The 20,715-nt window shown below is 45.2% G+C and overlaps 3 protein-coding genes across 6 annotated transcripts; all 3 read left to right on the plus strand.

The window, feature by feature from the left end:
- Positions 1-631: 631 nt before the first annotated feature.
- On the plus strand, positions 632-7,143 carry LOC119278759 (DNA mismatch repair protein MLH1-like). 2 transcript variants are annotated; one of them, XM_037560103.1, is made up of 16 exons: positions 632-1,066; positions 1,637-1,809; positions 1,897-1,969; positions 2,061-2,195; positions 2,265-2,475; positions 2,827-2,975; positions 3,070-3,168; positions 3,915-3,987; positions 4,246-4,378; positions 4,716-4,810; positions 4,886-4,994; positions 5,325-5,484; positions 5,658-5,819; positions 6,110-6,287; positions 6,400-6,548; positions 6,897-7,143. In XM_037560103.1, the coding sequence occupies exons 1-16, from the start codon at positions 824-826 to the stop codon at positions 6,939-6,941; spliced, it is 2,187 nt and encodes a 728-aa protein (XP_037416000.1). In that variant the 5' UTR covers positions 632-823; the 3' UTR covers positions 6,942-7,143. The 2 variants fall into 2 exon arrangements, with proteins under 2 accessions (XP_037416000.1, XP_037416001.1); XM_037560104.1 differs by having other exon boundaries at positions 633-1,066; positions 6,110-6,281.
- Positions 7,144-7,470: 327 nt separating this feature from the next.
- Positions 7,471-12,447, plus strand: LOC119278760 (serine/arginine-rich splicing factor SR45-like). 2 transcript variants are annotated; one of them, XM_037560105.1, is made up of 12 exons: positions 7,471-7,715; positions 9,082-9,192; positions 9,556-9,644; positions 10,075-10,121; positions 10,203-10,283; positions 10,384-10,549; positions 10,716-10,941; positions 11,020-11,097; positions 11,471-11,599; positions 11,698-11,770; positions 11,886-11,923; positions 12,034-12,447. In XM_037560105.1, exons 1-12 carry the CDS (start codon positions 7,546-7,548, stop codon positions 12,104-12,106), a joined length of 1,281 nt encoding a protein of 426 aa, XP_037416002.1. In that variant the 5' UTR covers positions 7,471-7,545; the 3' UTR covers positions 12,107-12,447. The 2 variants fall into 2 exon arrangements, with proteins under 2 accessions (XP_037416002.1, XP_037416003.1); XM_037560106.1 differs by having other exon boundaries at positions 10,719-10,941.
- A 3,503-nt stretch (positions 12,448-15,950) lies between these two features.
- LOC119278761 (pentatricopeptide repeat-containing protein At3g13880-like) lies at positions 15,951-20,289 on the plus strand. 2 transcript variants are annotated; one of them, XM_037560108.1, is made up of 6 exons: positions 15,951-17,613; positions 17,791-18,571; positions 18,840-19,048; positions 19,609-19,754; positions 19,884-20,081; positions 20,187-20,289. In XM_037560108.1, exons 1-2 carry the CDS (start codon positions 15,980-15,982, stop codon positions 18,539-18,541), a joined length of 2,385 nt encoding a protein of 794 aa, XP_037416005.1. In that variant the 5' UTR covers positions 15,951-15,979; the 3' UTR covers positions 18,542-18,571; positions 18,840-19,048; positions 19,609-19,754; positions 19,884-20,081; positions 20,187-20,289. The 2 variants fall into 2 exon arrangements, with proteins under 2 accessions (XP_037416005.1, XP_037416004.1); XM_037560107.1 differs by having other exon boundaries at positions 18,843-19,048.
- Positions 20,290-20,715: the final 426 nt, after the last annotated feature.

Below are 20,715 nucleotides of genomic sequence, written 5' to 3' on the forward strand. Positions count from 1 at the left end.
ACTAAATATCAACGTATGTGCAACTAGACTACATTACAAGCCAACTAAATATCAATGTGTGTGCGACTAGACTACATTACAAGAGGAGGTTGCACATCGACTTTCGTCGAGGCAATAGACTAGTCGCACATCAAAAGTTGTCGTGGTTGCTAAGTTGTAACCTCATACGAAGGCGCAGCTCCAAACATTAGTTTTGGAAAAAAATTGCACGATGTAGTACTAAAGTTGCACAATGCAGTATTTTAATTGCACCATATAGCACCAAAATTGGCATCAAAAAAATTTCATCGAAACATATCCATGCGGGATCTAGTTTCGAAGATCTCGCCGCGACGAATCCAACGGTGAAAACGGATCTGAATTCCGACATGTGGTTTAAAAGATATGACTTTTTAAAAATTTAAGACGCTAAAATAAATGTGCGTGAATCTGTTGCCAGACTAGTCTGTACGCATCTAATGCTAACGATAATATCCACTAGCTGACAAAAAAATGACACATGTGAGCCCGGCCGCCCGTTTCTGTTAGTTGGTGGCCGGCCGCTTTTTAGATTTTAGGATTTCATAATTATATACTAACAAATGTGTTAAGCAGCAAAAAGGGGATATCAACAACAACTAGACAGAACTGGGGTGCTCAAACAGAGACGAATGAACAAAGGGGGAAAAGATCGAAGGCGAGCGAACTGAGGGGGTAAAATCAATTCTCCCGCAATAATCAGTGTCGTGCGCGCGAATACCAAAATCGGCGGAACCTCCGCCGTCTCCCTCCCCTCCCCATTCCCCACCTCCTCGGCCCGGTCTCCACACGCGGCGCGGCGGGCATGGAGGTCGACGAGCCGGCGCCGCACGGCGGGGGCGGGGGCGGGGCCCCGCCCCGCATCCGGCGGCTGGAGGAGTCGGTGGTGAACCGCATCGCCGCGGGGGAGGTGGTCCAGCGGCCGTCGTCGGCGGTGAAGGAGCTCGTCGAGAACAGCATCGACGCCGGCGCCTCCACCGTCTCTGTCACCGTCAAGGACGGCGGCCTCAAGCTCATCCAGGTCTCCGACGACGGCCACGGCATCCGGGTACGCTCGCTTCCTAAACCCTAAACCCCGGACCCAATTCCCCATCCCCTCAACCCTTGGTGCTGCCGCGGGCGCCTGCTAGTGCGAAAATCCTTCAAATCCGAGCTGTTAATCGTGATTTCTGTTGACTGCGAGCTGTTAATCCTTAGTGCGTATAGGGCCATCTGGGCGAATGATTGGGGAATTTTGGCCTTGGTGATTTTCTACACTGGATCTGTGTCTGTTTGTTCCCACTCAGGCGTAAAATACTGCATAGGGGCTGCTATGCCATGGGAAAAATGAGGGCACACCTATATTAATAGGCCATTTGAGATTGTTAGTGCTATTTGCCTTTGAGCAGCATTTAGTTGTCTATGATACTACGAACTGGGCTTGTTTTGTGCTATAAAGGGGGCAGGTCTAGGCGCCTGCGGGGGGTGCTATATGATTTATACAGTATTGATTGTTGGCATTTGAAGAGTTGGGCATGTTCAGAATACGGAGTATTTCTTAACGGTCTCATATATCAAGCATTTGCGCTAGCATTGTTGACCATCACTTTTGTCAGCTAAACTTGGTTTCCTTTCACAGTGTGAGGACTTGCCAATATTGTGTGAGAGACATACTACCTCAAAGCTGTCTGCATATGAGGACCTACAAACAATAAAGTCCATGGGGTTCAGAGGGGAGGCTTTGGCCAGTATGACTTATGTTGGCCATGTTACGGTGACAACAATAACAGAAGGCCAACTGCATGGCTACAGGTCAGTCCATTAGCAACTTTATTAAATCTTTTTGCTTGACTCTAGAGTCGTTTGTTAATGATCATTATTATCATGTTTTCTTGTCAGAGTTTCTTATAGGGATGGAGTAATGGAGAATGACCCGAAGCCCTGTGCTGCGGTTAAAGGAACTCAAGTCATGGTGAGTTACTGAGTTTGCAATTTTGCATAGTACCATTGCTCTATTGGATATGTATTGCGATTTTTACAAGAAAAAAAATCTTAATATGCAGGTTGAAAATTTATTCTACAATATGGTAGCTCGTAGGAAAACACTGCAGAACTCCAATGATGACTATCCAAAGATAGTGGACTTCATCAGTCGGTTTGCGGTCCATCACATCAATGTGAACTTCTCTTGCAGAAAGGTAAATATAGCCGTCTTTTGTGAACTCGTGAGTTTTAAGAGGTGACATTTGCCTCCTCCTCTGTCACAGCATGGAGCCAATAAAGCAGATGTTCACAGTGGGAGCACATCTTCAAGGCTAGATGCTATTAGGAATGTCTACGGGGCTTCGGTTGTTCGTGATCTGATGGAAATACAGGTTTCAGATGAGAATGCTGTAGATGAAATATTCAAGATGGATGGTTTCATCTCAAATGCAAATTATGTGGCAAAAAAGACTACTATGATTCTTTTCATAAATGGTATACAAATTACAAGGCACTAGTAAATTTTTAGAGCCTTTTCCTCCGTAAGTAAATTCTGTTGATTTCATATGCATTAAATATGTATTCCGATGCCCATGTGGATACACATGTTAAGATGCTATGTTATTCTGATCAGAGTAATCTGGCTGCATCTTGTTCATATATTTTTGATGAACAAGGGGATATCTTTTAAAGAATAATTTTGTAAGGCCAACAAAGTTTTAAAGGATGCATCCACTGTGATTGAACTGTCATGTATTTTCTGTCAGTGAATTAGTAATGTATACTTTATTATCATGGCTGTGCCTTGTTTGCTTTATCCCATAACTGTTCATATCTCCTCTTCAGATAGACTTGTAGACTGCACTTCTTTGAAAAGAGCTACTGAATTTGTGTACTCTGCAATACTGCCTCAAGCATCCAAACCCTTCATATACATGTCCATCAATCTTCCACCAGAACACGTGGATGTCAATATACATCCAACCAAAAAGGAGGTATTTTGTGGCAAAATTTGTGCTGATGTTCAAACATTTATGCAATTTTCAATTAGAGAACAAACAATTTCAGTGATTCCTTCTATCTTTGCAGGTTAGCCTCTTAAATCAAGAGCGTATTATTGAAAAAATTAAAGATGCTATTGAGGAAAAACTGCTGAACTGTAATAACACAAGGATATTCCAAACTCAGGTTATTCAATTGTTTACCTTACATAAACCCACAGATACTTGGTATTTTATTGTTGTGTCTCATCACAGTTGATATGGTGCAGCAATTGCTGGAAATCAATTATTAGGTGTTCATATGGTTGCTTCTCTATATCTTTAGAGACAATATATCTGTTCAAAAGCTACTACCAGTTGCATAGTGCATCAGTTTTCAAATATAGATAAACACTCGCCGAAAGTCATGCTGAAATTCTTTTGTTGTCATTTTCTCAAAAACCCGCTCTCTTGGAAAATTGACTTATCTCTATATGATCTTTGTTGAACTAGTACAATGACACCTTTATGGTCAAGCCTCACCTTGTACTCATACAATGACACGTCTATGGTCAATGGTGTTCATTTGCTCCTTCAGAGTAGATTGTTATAATCTTTGGCTCTTTGAATGATTAGAAGTGCAATATACTACAAAAATCCACCTGGGTTTCTACATTTGGCCAAGCACATACTTGTAGTTTAATAGTTGATGCTAGTGCTAGTAGCTAATTTGTACACGTGCCTGTTTGCAAAAGCTACTTACCTCCAGTGCAATGTATTCTCTGGAATAAACGGTCCAACAGCTTACGGCATGCAAATTTTAACAAATTTAATATGCAGATAAAACTTTAGCTATCTCAATTATGAAAACTATGTGCATCAGTGCATATGTGTTTTGCATTTTGATGTAAACTTTTGCGCACATCAGTGATGCTTGTTCCATGTGCATTGCAGGCACTAAACTCTTCAGCACTTACTCAATCTAACATACGAAAGGACATGAGCACGGAGATCAGCACGCCTACTGGTGTGTAGCATATACTCCAGATCAGTACGGAGTATATCATATGCATGTTTCAAGCTAAAATGTTTTCTATGTACACTATGCTGCTACAGTAGCCCACCCCAACTTGTGGCTTTGTTGTTGTTGTTGTTGTTGTTGTTGCACTATGCTGCTACAGCACATCTGTTAACTGCATATTATTGAGCTATCTAGTAAAGGCCATGTGAAACCACCACCTCACCCATCCAGCGAATAATCCTTACTAATTATATTATACTGTAGGAGAAAAATCTCAAAAGGTTCCTGTGAGCCAAATGGTCAGAACAGATCCACGCGATCCATCTGGAAGGTTGCACACCTATTGGCAAGGTCAATCTTCAAATCTTGAAAAGAAATCTGACCTTGTTACCGTGAGGTATGATCTTCATTAGCAACTTGACAGCGTTCACCACTTCCTGTATTTTTTGTGCTGTCTGATTTGGTCATCTGTTTGTGCTCCCTGAATATTTTCTTCATGCCCATCAAATTGTGCACTAAGTACCTGTTGTTTGCCTTTCCTCATGGGAGGATTTAATGATTCATGCTGTTTACATGCTACAATTCTATAACTCTGGTTTAGTTGCGAGTGCTGGACCTTTTTCTACTTTGGTTGCCAATTCATAAATTCTATTTGAAGAAGGGAGTACAGTGATTCAGTGTTTTTTCTTTATCATGGCTGATGTTTTTCTTCTATTTGTATATGGTTCCCCAAGAAATATTGTAAGATCAAGAAGAAATCCAAAAGATGCTGGTGATTTGTCCAGTCGCCATGAGCTTCTTACAGAAATAGATTCTAACTTACATCCCGGTGAGCTCATCTTAACCTGTGATGTGTGAACCTGTCTCCATTTTTGTAGACTGATGATTTGTGTATTTCTGCTAGGCCTTTTCAATATTGTTAAGAATTGCACATATGTTGGAGTTGCCGATGAGGTTTTCGCTTTGATACAGCACAATACCCTCTTATACCTTGTCAATGTGGTAAATGTTAGGTAAACTCTATGCATTGATCCCCACAAAAGAAACTCTATGCATTGATGACTAATGTTACTCTTCTATGCCTTATATCTCTTATCGAAGCTAGAAATTTCTGATATCTGACATAGTTGTTTGAAGGTAACCAGTACCCCAGTTCCCTGTACATATTTGCAAATGCATCCATATTACAAACAATATTGCTCGCACACACCATCATCAAACTGCTATCCATTCATATCACATCCAGTTGAAAGCCTGCAACTACTAAGCACCTCCTTTTTTCTGTATTAAATCACTTATTGTATTGTCTTATGTGCTATCGATGAGTTTAACTTGTGATGCAGCAAAGAACTCATGTACCAACAAGCTCTGTGCCGCTTTGGAAACTTCAATGCTATACAGCTAAGTGAACCTGCTCCGCTTCGGGAGTTGCTGACAATGGCACTGAAAGATGACGAATCAATGAGTGATGTAAATGAGAAGGAGAAACTAGAAATTGCAGAAGTAAGTTGTTTTCTTAATTCCCCGAGTCTTTGTTGATCTTGCCAGCAATACAGCAGACGTAATATTTTATTTGCCCGCCTGCATGTTTTTTTACTTTTTGATTCTTGTGTTATGGCTCAATCATTTGATTCCTGTAGCATCGCTCCATTGATGAAGATAGTACTTGTTTGCAGGTGAACACTGAGATACTAAAAGAAAATGCTGAGATGATTAATGAGTACTTCTCGATTCACATTGATCAAGGTGGCAACCTGACCAGACTTCCGGTTGTACTTGATCAGTACACCCCTGATATGGATCGCCTTCCAGAGTTCATGTTGACTCTAGGAAATGACGTAGGTTTCCTTTTAAATTTGGTCATGATATCTGATTATCCATTCCCTGCTGAGGCAACGGCAAGTAGGGTTTTCAGGCTTATACCGTGTTCAAATTTTTAATTTTGGTGTTTCATTTAGATATGGCAGCTAGGTATCCGGAAGCAACTTCTGTTTCCTATCTTATCTTTTAAGTTATTGTGGAATTTCATTCCTGGAAGTAGTTGCTTTATGATATATTTTGTTTTAGATTTTACTTCAGTTATGCAAACTGGCAGCCCTGATTTTTAGTGATTACCATCTTATAATAGATTGCCTGGGACGTTGAGAAAGAGTGCTTCAGAACGGCAGCAGCTGCTATTGGAAACTTCTATGCGCTTCATCCTCCCATCCTTCCAAATCCATCTGGCAAAGGCATTCGGTTATACAAGAGAAATAAAGATTCCATGGGAAGTGCTGAACCGGCTGATAACGATTTAACAGGTACAGGTGAGCTGAAATAGTAGACACACTAAAGAATATATCCATTATACATGATGCTGCAGCTAGATATTCGTTCCGAGTTAATTGCCATTGGGGCTAAACATGTATCCCATTACAGATGAAGATGACGTCGACCAAGAGCTGGTTGCGGAAGCAGAGGCGGCATGGGCTCAGCGCGAGTGGACCATCCAGCACGTCTTGTTCCCGTCCATGCGACTTTTCCTCAAGCCCCCTAAGTCGATGGCAACGGATGGAACGTTCGTCCAGGTTCCCTCCCCGCCCCGCTTCAGTTGTCCTTTATTTATGTTTGGTGCTTCAGTTCAGTCTTTTGCTTATGCTCGCACCATAGTCTGTTACTGCAGTTTTTTGTACTCTATTTACCGCTCAATGTATTTTTTTTCCCAAACAATCACCAAGCCACATAACACACAACATTGTTCCGAGTAGGCATACCAACGTAGGCGGTCCAACTTTGTTTCGACAGCGAGCCGTAAAAAAATAAACCCGGCATGGTTTCAAGCGCAACCACTAGAACTGTGTGAAATACTACCTTTTTTATGGATTATGCGGCATAAACACACACTGATATTGAGCTGTACTTTTGAACCTATGCAGATTGCTTCTCTAGACAAGCTTTACAAGATCTTCGAGAGATGCTAGCCGTCCGATATGTAGAGAAGGAAGGGAGAGCGCAACCGACCGACGCCTTTGCTTGTTCCTTCTGGGACGGACTTGCGTGCATAAATTTTCTCTTTTTTGGTAGCGCTGTAAATACTTGAAGGATGAGCAGAATTTGTTGACTCCAGCTCTGGAATTGAGTAGCAAAAAAAAAAAAGTGCAAATGTGTTGGCTTTGCTACGCAGTGCTGGTAAATATGTCATGCCCTCTTACAATGACCGCGCAACCGAAGCCGTCGCCGTGGTCTTTTTCCTCGAAATATTCTACAAAATCAAACGGGGGCAACCTTTTTCTAAAATTTAAACAAATTTGAACTGGCGTTTTTGATTTTTTCATAAAGTCAAACCCTGCGGTACTCCTAGTAAAATTCTGCAAGAAAAAGGCTCCCTCCCTCCTGTAAGAGGGAAAAAAAGGAACCATGGTCGCCGCGTGTGTCTGCGGGTGGGCCCGGAGAAAAAGAACCCCACGCCAAATCCAATTACCACGCCCCGTCCTCCCCCTCTACCTGACCTTTACCCCATCCATATCCCCCCACCCCGAGCAAAACCCTAGCTAGCCCCTCTCCATCCCCGCCCGCTCGCCGCCGATGGCGAAGCCCCGCCGCGGCCGCTCCGGCTCGCGGTCCTCGTCGGGCTCCTCCTCCCGCTCCGCCTCCTCGGGCTCCTCCCGCTCGCGCTCGCGCTCCCGCTCCCTCTCCTCCTCCTCCTCCTCGCCCGCCCGCTCCCGGGGCCGCTCCCCTCCCGCCGCCAAGCGCAGGTGAGCACCCGCCCCCTTCCCTTCCCTTCCCCTCCTCCCCTCCCGCCCCGCCGTCGCGCGGCCCGGATCTGTGCTCGCGCGGCTTCAGCCCTGGGGTTTTGGGCGCTGGGGTTTCGACGGCTTGTTCGTAGATTCCGAATTGCGCGCCGCCGCGCACTCGCCTCCTGTGGTGGCGCTCGGGTCCTGGGCTCCAGGCCAGCGATGGTTCCCTCGGTAGATTTGTTGAAACCTGTGCCTGTGTTTATCAACACTCTGTGTGTTTCGAACGGCTTGCCTGAACAAGGCTTGGAGTAGTGGCTCGTTTAGGGGCGTGCGGGTCTGCTGTCGTGAGCTCACGTTCGGCCTCACTCGCATCTGTACAATGCTGTATGGTTGGAAGGTTAGCGCTTGGGCGGCACCCCGTTGGAGATACAATGCAAACACCCATTCGTGCGCCTGCTGCGGTCTTGTTTCCTGGACCTGGTGGTAATGCTGGGGTAGATAGTTTTTGTCTTGTTCATCTTAATCCACAGTTTCTAGACAACTTAGCACCTGATATAACCGATTTTTAAGAAGCGGGAAGGGGCTGGACTATCCAGTGGTATAGGATAGTTGATTCTGATTACAAATTCATGTGTCTGTGTGTGTGTCCCCTACATGTTTCATTTTTTTTTATGTTGTCAAGCGTAGCTAGTTCTCCTGGGATCGAACAATATGGATGCAGTTTTGTGGTATCCATTGTAAGAGGTATTTATAACAATTGTGTTCGTTCAAAAATGGTTTTGAATGATGCTTGAGATAGGATGGAAACCGGAGTTACTTGCTGGAGCCAGAGCCTCAGAATTCAGATGTGATTTCGTTGTTTGTTAGCTGCTTGGTGTGAGCATTTAAATGTTACATCTGCTACTCCCTTGGCAATGGTCTGTGGTGCTCTGCATGTGCTAGTGATACTAAGCATCCTATTAAGTTTAACCTTAGGCTGTACATTCATTAATTTTTGAGTTTGGCTTTGTATTTTTTTGCATTTAGCCTCCACTGAATCTCTGAGATCCAGTTTGATTCTTTCCCTGCACCTGTTTATCCCTTTCAAACATATCTGTATTAGTCATAAGACCAGTTCAATACCTCTTCTTTGTAGTTCTAGATGAACCAGATCTTACTGATACCAATTCCTTCTTCTTTTTACCTTTTAAACCATTGCTTTAATTTGTCACTGTTGCTGCTGTAATTTTATTGCAAAATTCACTGGATATGCTCATATTCAAAGTCGCCTTGCTTGCTGCATTGGCTAAACATAGTTCTTTGGTGGCTTCTATTTTGGTGTATTTTCTTATGTTAATTATCTTTAATCTGGAAACATTTATTTACGGCGCTGCTATCTACACAGTTCACCTGGAGCAAAGAAAGCTCGATCACCTTCACCCCCTCTCAAAAAAGGGTCACCATCAAGAAAAGGCCGCTCATCATCTCCCCCACCCAAGAAAGCGTCACCTCCTAGGTACAAGCTTGCAGAGGATCTGTTCATTTTATATTATTTCTGCTCGCACTGCATTGATGCTTGTACATATAAGCATGCCACTTGAACTTGTTATCATTTTGTCTCCCACAGAATAGCTACTCAACATAAAAACTGGTATTTATTTCATGCATTTGTCCGATGACAATTACAATGCCTGTCTGGTGCCCATTATTTTTGAGCTTTTCCAGTTCCTTTATGTTAGCATGATATAACTACTGTTGGTGCCTTGGTGGCATTATTGACCTTGTTGTTTCCGTCACTGGTAGTTAGATATAGTGAGAATGTATTATGCTCTCTTATATTCATGTAATATACTTAACAAATTGGTGCTACTTGTTTCAGGAAAGCATCTCCTCCTCCTCAGTCGGTTGTTCTACATGTTGATCATCTATCCAGAAATGTGAATGAGGCTCATTTGAAGGAGATATTTGGTGAGTTTATCTTCATGTTTCATGATCTTGTATCTTAATTTCTTGAAGGTTTAGTTGTGCAACTTTTATCGACAACTTATGTTCTTCTGTGGATTGGGAATGAACGTGATTGATCTTAACTTAGCTTGATGTTTAACTTATTTGGTAAAATTTTGAGATACTGCCGTACTTTCTAGAAGTAACATATCATTAATCAATTTCATCGGAGTGGTAGGCTAGGGTGTCTCAAGTTTGAAGTTGAAGTTGTAAGCATCGTGCATGTCCTTATGCCAGTATTCAGATGGAGATTATGGAAAAGAACTATTATTGCTTTGTTCTAAGTCCTGTTCATGACAGCAATTTTGAGGGTTGCAGAAAGCATTGGAATAATGATCTGTTTTCCGATCACTATGTTACACAGTATAATGAGCTAACCATCCTTAATTTGCAGGAAATTTTGGTGAAGTGGTGAATGTGGAGCTATCAATGGACAAATTTGTAAGATGTGTTGCATTGGCATTATCTGATGAAGCTTCTCCTGTCTCTTGACATCTAATCTGAGCTTTTTAATATATATAGGTTAATCTCCCTCGTGGGTATGGATACATCGAGTTCAAGAAGAGGACTGATGCTGAGAAGGCTCTTCTTTACATGGATGGTGTATGCCTTCTGCCCTATGTTTTTATGTGCCTTCTGCCCTATGTTTTTGATATTTGTTTTCTTATGCAAATATGACCCAAAAAAATTCACATCTTCTCAGGGGCAAATTGATGGAAATGTTGTCAAGTTGAAGTTCACACTGCCACCACGCCAAAGGGCTTCTTCACCTTTAAAGCCACCTCCTCCTCCCCCCAAAAGAGATGCTCCTCAGAATGATAAAGTTGCTATTGGTGCTGAAAAGGATGCTCCGCAGCGGCCTGGGGGATGTAAGTGTCTGAACCTTTATATAGCTTATAGGTTATTCAGAGCCTACTGTAATGGGCATTTCTCTGTGATCTGGTTCTTTAATAGGCATTGCTCCCATCTAGGATAATTTGTAGGTGGATATTTTGCCTTTTTTTGTTGATGATCCAATCCTGTTTCATTTGCCAGCAGCATCTCCACGAAAGAAGCCACCTTCTCCTCCGCGAAAGAGGTCTCCTCCAAACAGAAGGGCTGAGTCACCCCGGCGTCCACCCAATCCATCTCCAAGGCGTCGTGCTGAGTCTCCTATTCGTCGTCGACCAGATCTTTCCCCTGTTAGGCGTGGTGACAGAAGACCAGGATCTCCAATTAGAAGACGTTCTCCTTCACCTAGAAGGCATAGGTCACCAATGCGGTGAGTTTTTTAACTGCCATTCTTGTATCTAGGTTAATGATAAATTGCTGACAACTGGTCTCACAACCGTCACCTTAGGAGGGGTCGTGGCAGCTTATCACCACGCAGACGCTCCCCGGGGCCTCCTAGGCGCTCACCTGGGCCTCCCAGACGGCGGTAAGTCACTTTGAGCTTGTGCTGTTGATCACTTCTATACAACTAGCCTGACTATCTTATACTCAGTCCTCTGTATGATATATTTTACACTGGCCTGACGTGTTAAATGTGTTAGTTATTGCTTCTCATTCATTCCTGTGTGTACCTCTCCATCTATTCATCTATTCCATGTTTGTACAGTTGTAATTGACTATACAGTTTTGCTGTACATTTTGATGAGCAGTCTCTGTGCCAATTTTTGAAACTCCATGTGCCAAGATAGCTTGGGTTTTCTGTGTTGGTCTACTGGGTTCTGTGTTGTGTTGTCAGGAAGTTCTCCTATATCAGTTTTTTCAACTACATTAATTGTGTTGGTTCTTGCTTTTGGAAGCAGGTCACCACCACCAAGGAGGTTGAGGAGCCCTCCGAGAAGGCCACCACCACCACCTCCGCGCCGTCACAGCCGCTCCCCTCCTCCTCGCCGCCCTCTTCACTCCCGCTCCAGATCAATTTCTCCTCGTAGGTAATGACATTCTGCCTTGCAAATCTTCCAATGGAGCTCATCTCTTTGTTCAGCTGCCTAATTCTCTGGAGTCTTCCTAATTCTCTTTGTGGTAGCAGGGGCCGGGGACCACCATTGAGGCGTGGAAGGTCAGATTCGTCCTATTCTGCATCACCCAGTCCTCCAAGAAAGGTGAGCGCAACATCTGTCAGTGGTTTCTGTTGCCTTCCATAGAAAACTGTATTTGAATGTTTGATTCTGATGTTTTGGTTCTTGTGCGCAATACTAATAAGACTTTCTTTTACAGGGACCTAGAAGGGTGTCAAGGAGCCGCAGCCCTAGAAGGTATGCGACGGGTTCACATCCTTGTGGTGTTTTGCATTGTTTCCACATCTTGTAACTGAATTACTACTAGCTTAAATTCTCTAGAAGTAATAAAAAGCCGTGTCTCTCAGGCCTCCAAGAGGAAGGAGTGGCTCTAGCGACAGCGGGAGCAGCAGCTCTTCCCCAACCCCAAGGCGCAGGTAGAAAGAAACTGGTGACGTGTGTGGTTCCTGGCAGGTAAAAAACTTTCTCTTCTCTCTCGACTATCACTATGGATTGCATCTGCATGTGTCTTGCTGTGAGCTCAAGTCAAGAGGTGTTCCATCTGAGTGAGGGGCCGGACGACGAGGTGCTCGACATGCCTGCTGGCATTCGGCTTGTACTCACAAGAGATACTGTATGAGGACGACTCGTGTGTTGATGATTTGCCTGTACGGAAAGTGTACTTTTCATTTATAAATTCTGCACTTGTTCGTCAGCTTTGGATCTGGATATTCTTCTCTTGTCACTCTTGAGAATTATTAATGAGCTGTTTACTAGTTGATCTGCCGGCTCGTGCTGCGTTGCTTTGTGAAGTTGTTTTTGTTTTAAATGTTGGTTGAATGTTTTGCGTTTTGAACGTGTTTGGAGGAAATGTGAATCTGTTGCTCTGGCACGCCTGTCTGTCGGAGATCTGTTTGGGTTGGTGCCCGACCCTGATATCCGGCTGGCATATACGACCTCGGTCCAGAAATGCTTGTCCATTTCTTTGACAAATATTTCCAGGCGAGCAACTGACCATGCACCTGGCCTGAGCAACCCCGGCATGTTGTGGCAGGGATGGACGACGGCGAAACCGGGCTGAGCTGCGCCGCCTCTTAATCGATCTCATCTACTCTTGCCGTGAATGCAATCATATAGCACAAAACAGAAAAGAGTGTTGCCATAAGGATAGTTTTTTTTTTGAGACACAGCCATAAGGATAGGTGTCCGTGGCTTAATTGGACGTTCCTCGATCTCATGGTTTGATCTAGATCTGTGCATGGGCAGCCTGGCCCGGAGGCTTGAGCCCGAAAGCCCGGCATCCGGGCTTGTCCTGGACTCCAATTTCAATTTCTTGCCTGAAGCCCGGCCCAAAAGCCTGAAATGGCAGCAATTGTATATTTTATTTGAAATATAGGTATATTATATTATTTTAATATCCTGAATATAATTATTTTAATTGAAAATTGGCATTGTTCATGTGTTTCAGGTTTGGGCTTGGGATTTTTGCTTTGGGCTTTACAAAGCCCGGCCTAGGGTTTGAACAGGTTTAGTTTGACCTGTGTCCATGGATTTGGTGGAAGTCTGTTGTATTCGGCTGAGGTGCCTTCCTTGCATGTCATGTCCATTTGTTGGGTTGATGGTGTATGTGAGTAGTCTGCATGTGGCGTGTTTGCATCCATTTTTGTTTGGTTTTCTGTCAATTAAGTGGGCAATCCCATTCTTCATAATTAATCGCGGTAATTACACCAAAAGAGCTTCAACTTGTCATGAATGTGCACTTTAGTGCCTGAAAGTGCAAAAATACATCGAACTAGTTTTTCAACCTGGTATCAAGGCTGGGCGTCTCAGCGTGGCATGTGAATTGTATCTTAATTAATCGATGAGACAAAGTTTTTGCCTCCATTAAAATAATAACAATAACAGAAATGGTGTTGTAGCTCATGCCCATATGCTACTAGAGGCCGTCGACGAAAAAAAAACCCCTAGATGCCTAGAGGTTTAAGTTCTTCTATATATGGATATAGGGGCTGTTTGGTTCGCTATCTGATGGCTTTTAGCCTGACCTGAAACTTGCCTGTGAATCACTAGGTCTTGTTTTGTTCGCTACCTGAAGAAGTAGATTCATCCCCAATTAGCCTGTCAGGCCTCCAATTTCCAGCGCCTGGGCTCAGGTTAACAGCTGCCTGACTTTTAATACTAGTCGGGGCTTCCTTCGCAAAAAAAAAAAAAAATACTAGTCGGGGCTTGTGCTACCCAATAGCAGCCTTTCTTTAGTGCTTTAGATATTTTTTATTGGTTGATACTAGTACACCAGGTCAGGCAGCAACCAAACACATATCTTCTCGTCTTGCCTGACAGGCAGAAACATCCAGCTTGCCACGTTCCTACCAGGCGCCACTTTTTCTCAGGCACATGCACATAGCTCAGGGTGGCAACCAAACAGCCCCATAAGGTTTTTCTAAATGCCGTAGAAGCTAAGTCTTTTTTTCATGTTTAAATCCGTACGTGGAGCCTACGTTGGCCCCTGACATCACATCGCATGGCATACACTCGGTTTCCTTCCCTTGCGTGCATGCATCCGCCTGCCATATCGCTGCACTTCCATGTGTTCCACTTTCAGAAGGACGACCTGCTTAAGGAGACATTATCAGCCACACAGACACAAGGCGAGGTTCCGTCGTTCGGGCAAGTGCAAACGGAGGGGGTTGAGGAGCCCAAGGAAAATGTGTTGCCGATGTTAATGTATACTTTCCCTCCTTCTATGAAGGACACATTCTATTTATTTCATTTAGATTTACAAGTGTAAAATTGCTTGGTTACTTTTAGTCGGGTTGGATTGAGTGGGTTTGCTATCATCGGTTGATTTAACTCATATGGTCCTTTGTTGCACATGTAAAATTGTTACATCATCACAATAAAAATATTGTCACATCACTGAGAAAACCCTACAACATGCTCACTGTTTATCTTTTAGTTTACAGCAACAAATCAGTCACTGAAGTGAAGTAGTCATTGGACACTATAATGTACAACCACCCTTCAAAAGGATGCGGAGTGGTATTACTATAAACTTCCATAACAAGTAAAAGCGCGTGAGATATTATCTAATATCGAATAAAAATGGTTTTTGATAGTGTAGGAAGCAAATCTTATGAGTTTAGGCGGCGGCGTATGAGCAACCTCCTCCCTAATGAGATCGCGAATCCCCTCTTCCTCCGTCCTTCGCTTTAATGCGATAAAAGGGGTGGAAACCTCATTGTGAGAATGTTTTTTTTAAAACAAGGCAAAAGACTTGTCATTTTCATTGATTAAGAAGAAGAGAATTGCCCGGTTAATTGACGGAAAACCGGACTAAAACCGATACAACACAACCCACATGACATGGACATCACCGGCCAACCTGACCACCGACATGGAACAGAAACCATGACGGCACATGCCAACAGATGACCCCCACGCGCAAGCAACCGACAGCTCCAATTTTGACGACGAGCAACACAAGAGAAATATGCAGGACTTGCGCCGGGAAGAACCGACTACCGAAGACCACGCCGCGACCCAAGCTCCTCTCGACGCCATCATTGTTGCCAAACAGAAACCAGCGCCCCGCCTCAGCAAACCATGCGGCGAAGATGCCATCATCCTCCAATCTCTCAGTCGTGCTCGGCTCCGAGACGATGCCCCCAAGAAGGAAAAAGACGCGAAGACGCCTCCATCGCCCGATCCAGCGGATCTGAGGTTTCCCTCCGGAGCCCAAGCCGTGGGGAAGAGGAGGAGCACCTCCAAGACGACGCTTCCAAGAAAGATCGCGGCACCCACGGGCACCACCGTCGCCAGCTCCGGTGAAGACCGGAGCAAGGATTTCTCCCGGAGATGTCCAACCACCTGCCACCACCGACCGCCGCCCACTATCCACCACCCCTGCCGAGGCCGACCTCACTCTGGCCCCGGGATCCCACGATCCACCGCGACCAGACACGCACCACCCCCTGGCCGAAGCCGCCATCACCACACCCGGGGCTGCCGCCCCGGAGCCCAAGAGCCACCACGTCATTGTCTTCACCGCCAGAAGGAGTCCGGCCAGGCCCGACGACATGGAGCCCACATCGCAGAGCTGGAGGCAAGGGAGGGCCTGATCAGTCTGCGACCTCACCACAAATTTATTGTTAGTGATGTAATTTTTTGCGTTCCCTAAAAAATGTAATTTTTTGCGGCAACATGAGGGATATTATCTTTATTCTATAGCAGATCTGGACCACAAAATTTTGATCGGATGGTTCATACTCATTTTCTTTTTCTCGGTTCGAACAACTCGCACGAGACGAGACGGGGATGCCTCCGCGGGCGCCGGCGGCGCCGGCGTTCCCGTCCCTGGACGCCTACTACCTCCACCACCTCCGCTCCTGCTCGACGCTGCGCCACGCCGCCGCCGTCCACGCCCACGTCGTCCGTGCCCACCCCTTCCCTTCCCTCTTCCTCCGCAACACGCTGCTCGCCGCGTACTGCCGCCTCGGCGGCCCCGCGCGCCGCCTGCTCGACGAAATGCCCCGCGCCAACGCCGTCTCCTTCAACCTCCTCATCGACGCCTACTCCCGCTCCGGACAGGCAGGCGCCTCTCTCGAGACCTTCACGCGCGCTCGCCGTTCCGTGGGCGTCAAGGCCGACCGGTTCACGTACGCGGCCGCGCTCGCCGCGTGCTCGCGGGCCGGGCGCCTGAGGGAGGGCAAGGCCGTGCACGCGCTGGCCGTCCTCGAGGGGCTCGCCGGGGGCGTGTTCGTCTCCAACTCGCTCGTCAGCATGTACGCCAGGTGCGGCGACATGGGACAGGCGAGGCGGGTGTTTGACGTCTCCAAGGAGCGGGACGACGTCTCGTGGAACGCGCTGGTCTCTGGCTACGTGCGTGCTGGCGCGCATGACGAGATGCTGAGGGTGTTTGCTCTGATGCGCCGTTCTGGGATGGGCTTGAACTCTTTCGCTCTTGGAAGTGTCATCAAGTGTTGTGCTGGCAGCGATGACTCTCTGAGGGATGTTGCCGCGGCGGTTCATGGATGCGTGGTGAAGGCTGGGTTGGACTCCGACGTGTTTCTTGCGAGCGTGATGGTTGACATGTATGCCAAGAAAGGCGCATTGAGTGAAGCTGTTGCGCTCTTTAAGTCGGTGCTTGATCCCAATGTGGTTGTGTTCAATGCCATGATTGCGGGGCTGTGTCGTGATGAGGCTGCTGTCGGTATGGATGTCCTGAGAGAAGCGTTAGGTCTGTATTCCGAGGTGCAGAGTCGAGGAATGGAGCCTACCGAGTTCACATTCTCCAGCATCATACGAGCGTGTAACTTGGCAGGTGACATTGAATTCGGAAAACAGATACATGGACAAGTACTGAAGCATTGTGTCCAGGGAGATGACTTCATTGGGAGTGCACTGATTGACTTGTACTTCAACTCTGGCAATATGGAAGATGGGTTCAGGTGTTTCAGATCTGTTCCGAAGCAAGATGTCGTCACGTGGACAGCGATGATTTCAGGGTGTGTTCAAAATGAGCTTTTCGAGAGGGCACTGACCCTGTTCCATGAATTATTAGCTGCTGGACTGAAACCTGACCCTTTCACTATATCGATAGTGATGAATGCGTGTGCCAGTTTGGCTGTTGCAAGGACTGGTGAGCAGATTCAGTGCTTTGCCACAAAATCTGGTTTCGGTCGGTTCACTGCCACTGGAAACTCCTGCATACATATGTATGCTAGATCAGGGGATGTTGGTGCTGCAGTCCGGAGGTTTCAGGAGATGGAATTACACGACGTTGTGTCTTGGTCTGCTGTAATATCAAGCCATGCACAGCATGGCTGTGCTAGTGAGGCTTTACGGTTTTTCAGTGAAATGGTAGATGCAAAGGTGGTGCCAAATGAGATTACTTTTCTCGCTGTCCTTACTGCATGTAGCCATGGAGGATTGGTTGATGAGGGACTCAGGTATGTCTCTGTAATCTTCAATGATTCATACAGACATCTTGATCTGAAAAAAGAAAACTGTACATGGGTCGAACTTTGAGGTCTTTGTGTTGCTGGAGTGCGTCTTACTGTCTTATAGTAGAGTTATACTTGTTTGGTTGTTCCTCATTGGTCCATTCCTTTCATGGTCTCATGCAGGTATTACGAAATCATGCAAGAGGAATACGCGTTGAGCCCAACCATCAAGCATTGCACATGTGTTGTCGACCTTCTTGGTCGAGCTGGGAGACTAGCTGATGCTGAGGCTTTTATAAGGGATTCAATCTTCCATGATGAACCTGTCATCTGGCGGTCTTTGCTAGCCTCATGTCGTATCCATCGAGACATGGAGAGAGGTCAACTTGTTGCAGATAGGATAATGGAACTACAACCCAGTTCCTCAGCATCCTATGTAAATCTCTACAACATTTACCTAGATGCTGGGGAGCTCTCCCTAGCTTCAAAAATTAGAGATGTGATGAAAGAGCGAGGAGTGAAGAAAGAACCTGGTCTGAGTTGGATTGAACTAAGGTCTGGGGTTCACTCTTTTGTTGCCGGTGACAAATCCCATCGAGAGAGCAACACAATATACTCGAAACTGGCAGAGATGCTTTCCAAGATCGATAAATTGACAGTCACTGACGCTTCCAGCACAAAGTCAGATGACATCATTAGAAACGAGCAAAGTTGGATGAATTGGCACAGTGAGAAACTAGCTGTCGCATTAGGATTGATTCATTTACCGCAGTCAGCACCTATACGAGTAATGAAGAACTTGAGAGTCTGCCGTGACTGCCATTTAGCTATGAAATTGATATCGAAGAGTGAAAACAGAGAAATAATCTTGAGAGATGCGATTCGCTTCCACCACTTCAGAGATGGCTCATGTTCTTGTGCGGATTACTGGTAGTGGCTACTCGCTAGTGCAGTGGTTTCAAAGGTGAATCCTTGAAGATAAACCTGACATGTTGGCATACCTATTTAGTTACCATAGTTAGTATTGAAAATTATTTTTCAGCAGAGGCCTAGGGAATGTAAACTCCTGAAGCTTTATAGCCTATAAGTTATTAAGGGTGTACGGTGTCAGTGTGGTGTTCTGATTCTTTGAAAGACAGTTCTCTGTATTGCTTTGCTCCCATTTAGGATTAAAAGCTGTAGGTGCATATTGTAGCCTTGCGATGATTTAATCTTACTTACATTTCTGCCAGCAGGAAGAAAGGCGCCTTCAACTCCTCAAAAGTGGCCTCCTCCAAACTGAATGGTTGAGTCCACTGAACCATCTCCAAGGAATTATGCTGATTCTCCTATTCGCCATCGACCAGATCATCCCCTGTTAGGCATGGTGACAGAAGACCAGGATCTCCAGTTAGAAGACATTCTCTCCTTCACCACCTACAAGGCATACATAGCCAATACGGTGAGTCTTAGAAATTTCATTCTTGTATCTAGGGTATTGTAATATACCAAGGAATTGTTGACAGTAGTCTCGCAACTGCCATCTAGGAGGGTTTGTGGCAGCTCATCACCTCGTAGATAATCACCTGGGCCTCCTAGAAGGTGGCAAGTCAATTTAAGCTTTGTTTTATTGTTTGAGTTTCCTGTATACTCCCTCCGTCCGAAAATACTTGTCATCAAAATGGACAAAAAAGGATGTATCTAGAACTAAAATACATCTAGATACATCCTCTTTTATTCATTTTGATGACAAGTATTTCCGGACGGAGGGAGTAGATCGTATGTGCAATCTGCCTACCTTGCTCAGTTACGGACAGCGTTGTCTTGCCATGTTTTTTGGTCGTGATCATGTCATTATTGTGTTAGAGCTTATTGCTAATACCTGGACATTTGGATAGGCAAGTCCATTACCATGTGCCTGTTATCTTGGTTTGCTAATTGTTTCACAGTTTTCTGTGTGTTGGCCAATTGGGTGCTGTACTTGTGTTGTTTCAGAAGGTGTTAACTTGCCTTTTCTTGCAGGTGGAACTTATCTTGCTTTTATTAGCAGGTCAAGGAGACAGAGGATCCCTTCGAGAAGGTCACCACTCACCACCACCACCACCTCCACGCCGCCATATTCGTTCCCCTCACTTTTCACTCTCACTCCAGATCAATTCTCCATATAGGTAATGAAATCGTTGCTACCCATCTGCATGGTAAAACTTTTTTTTTTGAACTGACTCTGCCTTGCAAATCTTCCAATGGAGCCCATCTCCTTTTGTTAATGATATACCTAATTCTCTCTGTGGTAGCAGAATCAGAGGACCTCCTCCATAGGGGCTGTCATGGAAGGTGAGATTTATCCAACTCTGTGTCACCCAGTGCTCCGAGGAAGGTGCGTTCAACATTTGTAGCGGGTTGTGTAGGAAACATGAGTAGTTGAATGCTTGCTTATATTTTGTTGGTCACGCGATGCGACCTTAGAGAGCATCAAGGAGCCGCAATCCTAGAAGGTCAGTGACTCTTTCTGGTTTTCTCGTGTTTTACAAGAATAAAATAAAACACACCAATGTATGTATCTACGGATCTTGAAAGAATTGTTTTTCTTGTGAAACTAGAAGGAGCATCTCGAGCGACAGTGGGAGCAGCAGCGCCCGCCTTCCCGGAGGCATAGGTACTAGAAGCAAACTCGGGGCAAACTGGGGATAACCCGGCCCCGGCCAGAAACAGGGCAAACCGAGGGGGCGAACGATGATGGATGTGGCTGGATATGGTTGGTGGGGTCCTGGACTTCGCACCGAGAGACTTTGACTGTGCATTGATTGAAAATCTGGACATCATTCAGTCTGTCTCATTTGGAAATGGATGAGGCGTTTTTACTAGTCGATCGTTCGATCTGCTCATATGTGAAGTTGATTTTATTTTTTGTTCGTGGATTCTTAGTGCCACATCTGGAATGCGCTTGGTTCTTCATGTACCAGTGTTTTAGTGTTTTGATCTGCTCGTATACTGACGAAGTGTCTAATGTTTTTTTTTGAATCTGTCTAATGTTTGGTTAGCGTTCAGAGCAACCGACCTGTTTAATGTTCTGTTCTGGTATGTATAAACGTACCCACGTGAAAAAAAGATGCCCGTGAAGGTTCAGTT

Source organism: Triticum dicoccoides, chromosome 3B, assembly GCF_002162155.2.
Source record: "Triticum dicoccoides isolate Atlit2015 ecotype Zavitan chromosome 3B, WEW_v2.0, whole genome shotgun sequence".
Classification (NCBI taxonomy): domain Eukaryota; kingdom Viridiplantae; phylum Streptophyta; class Magnoliopsida; order Poales; family Poaceae; genus Triticum; species Triticum dicoccoides.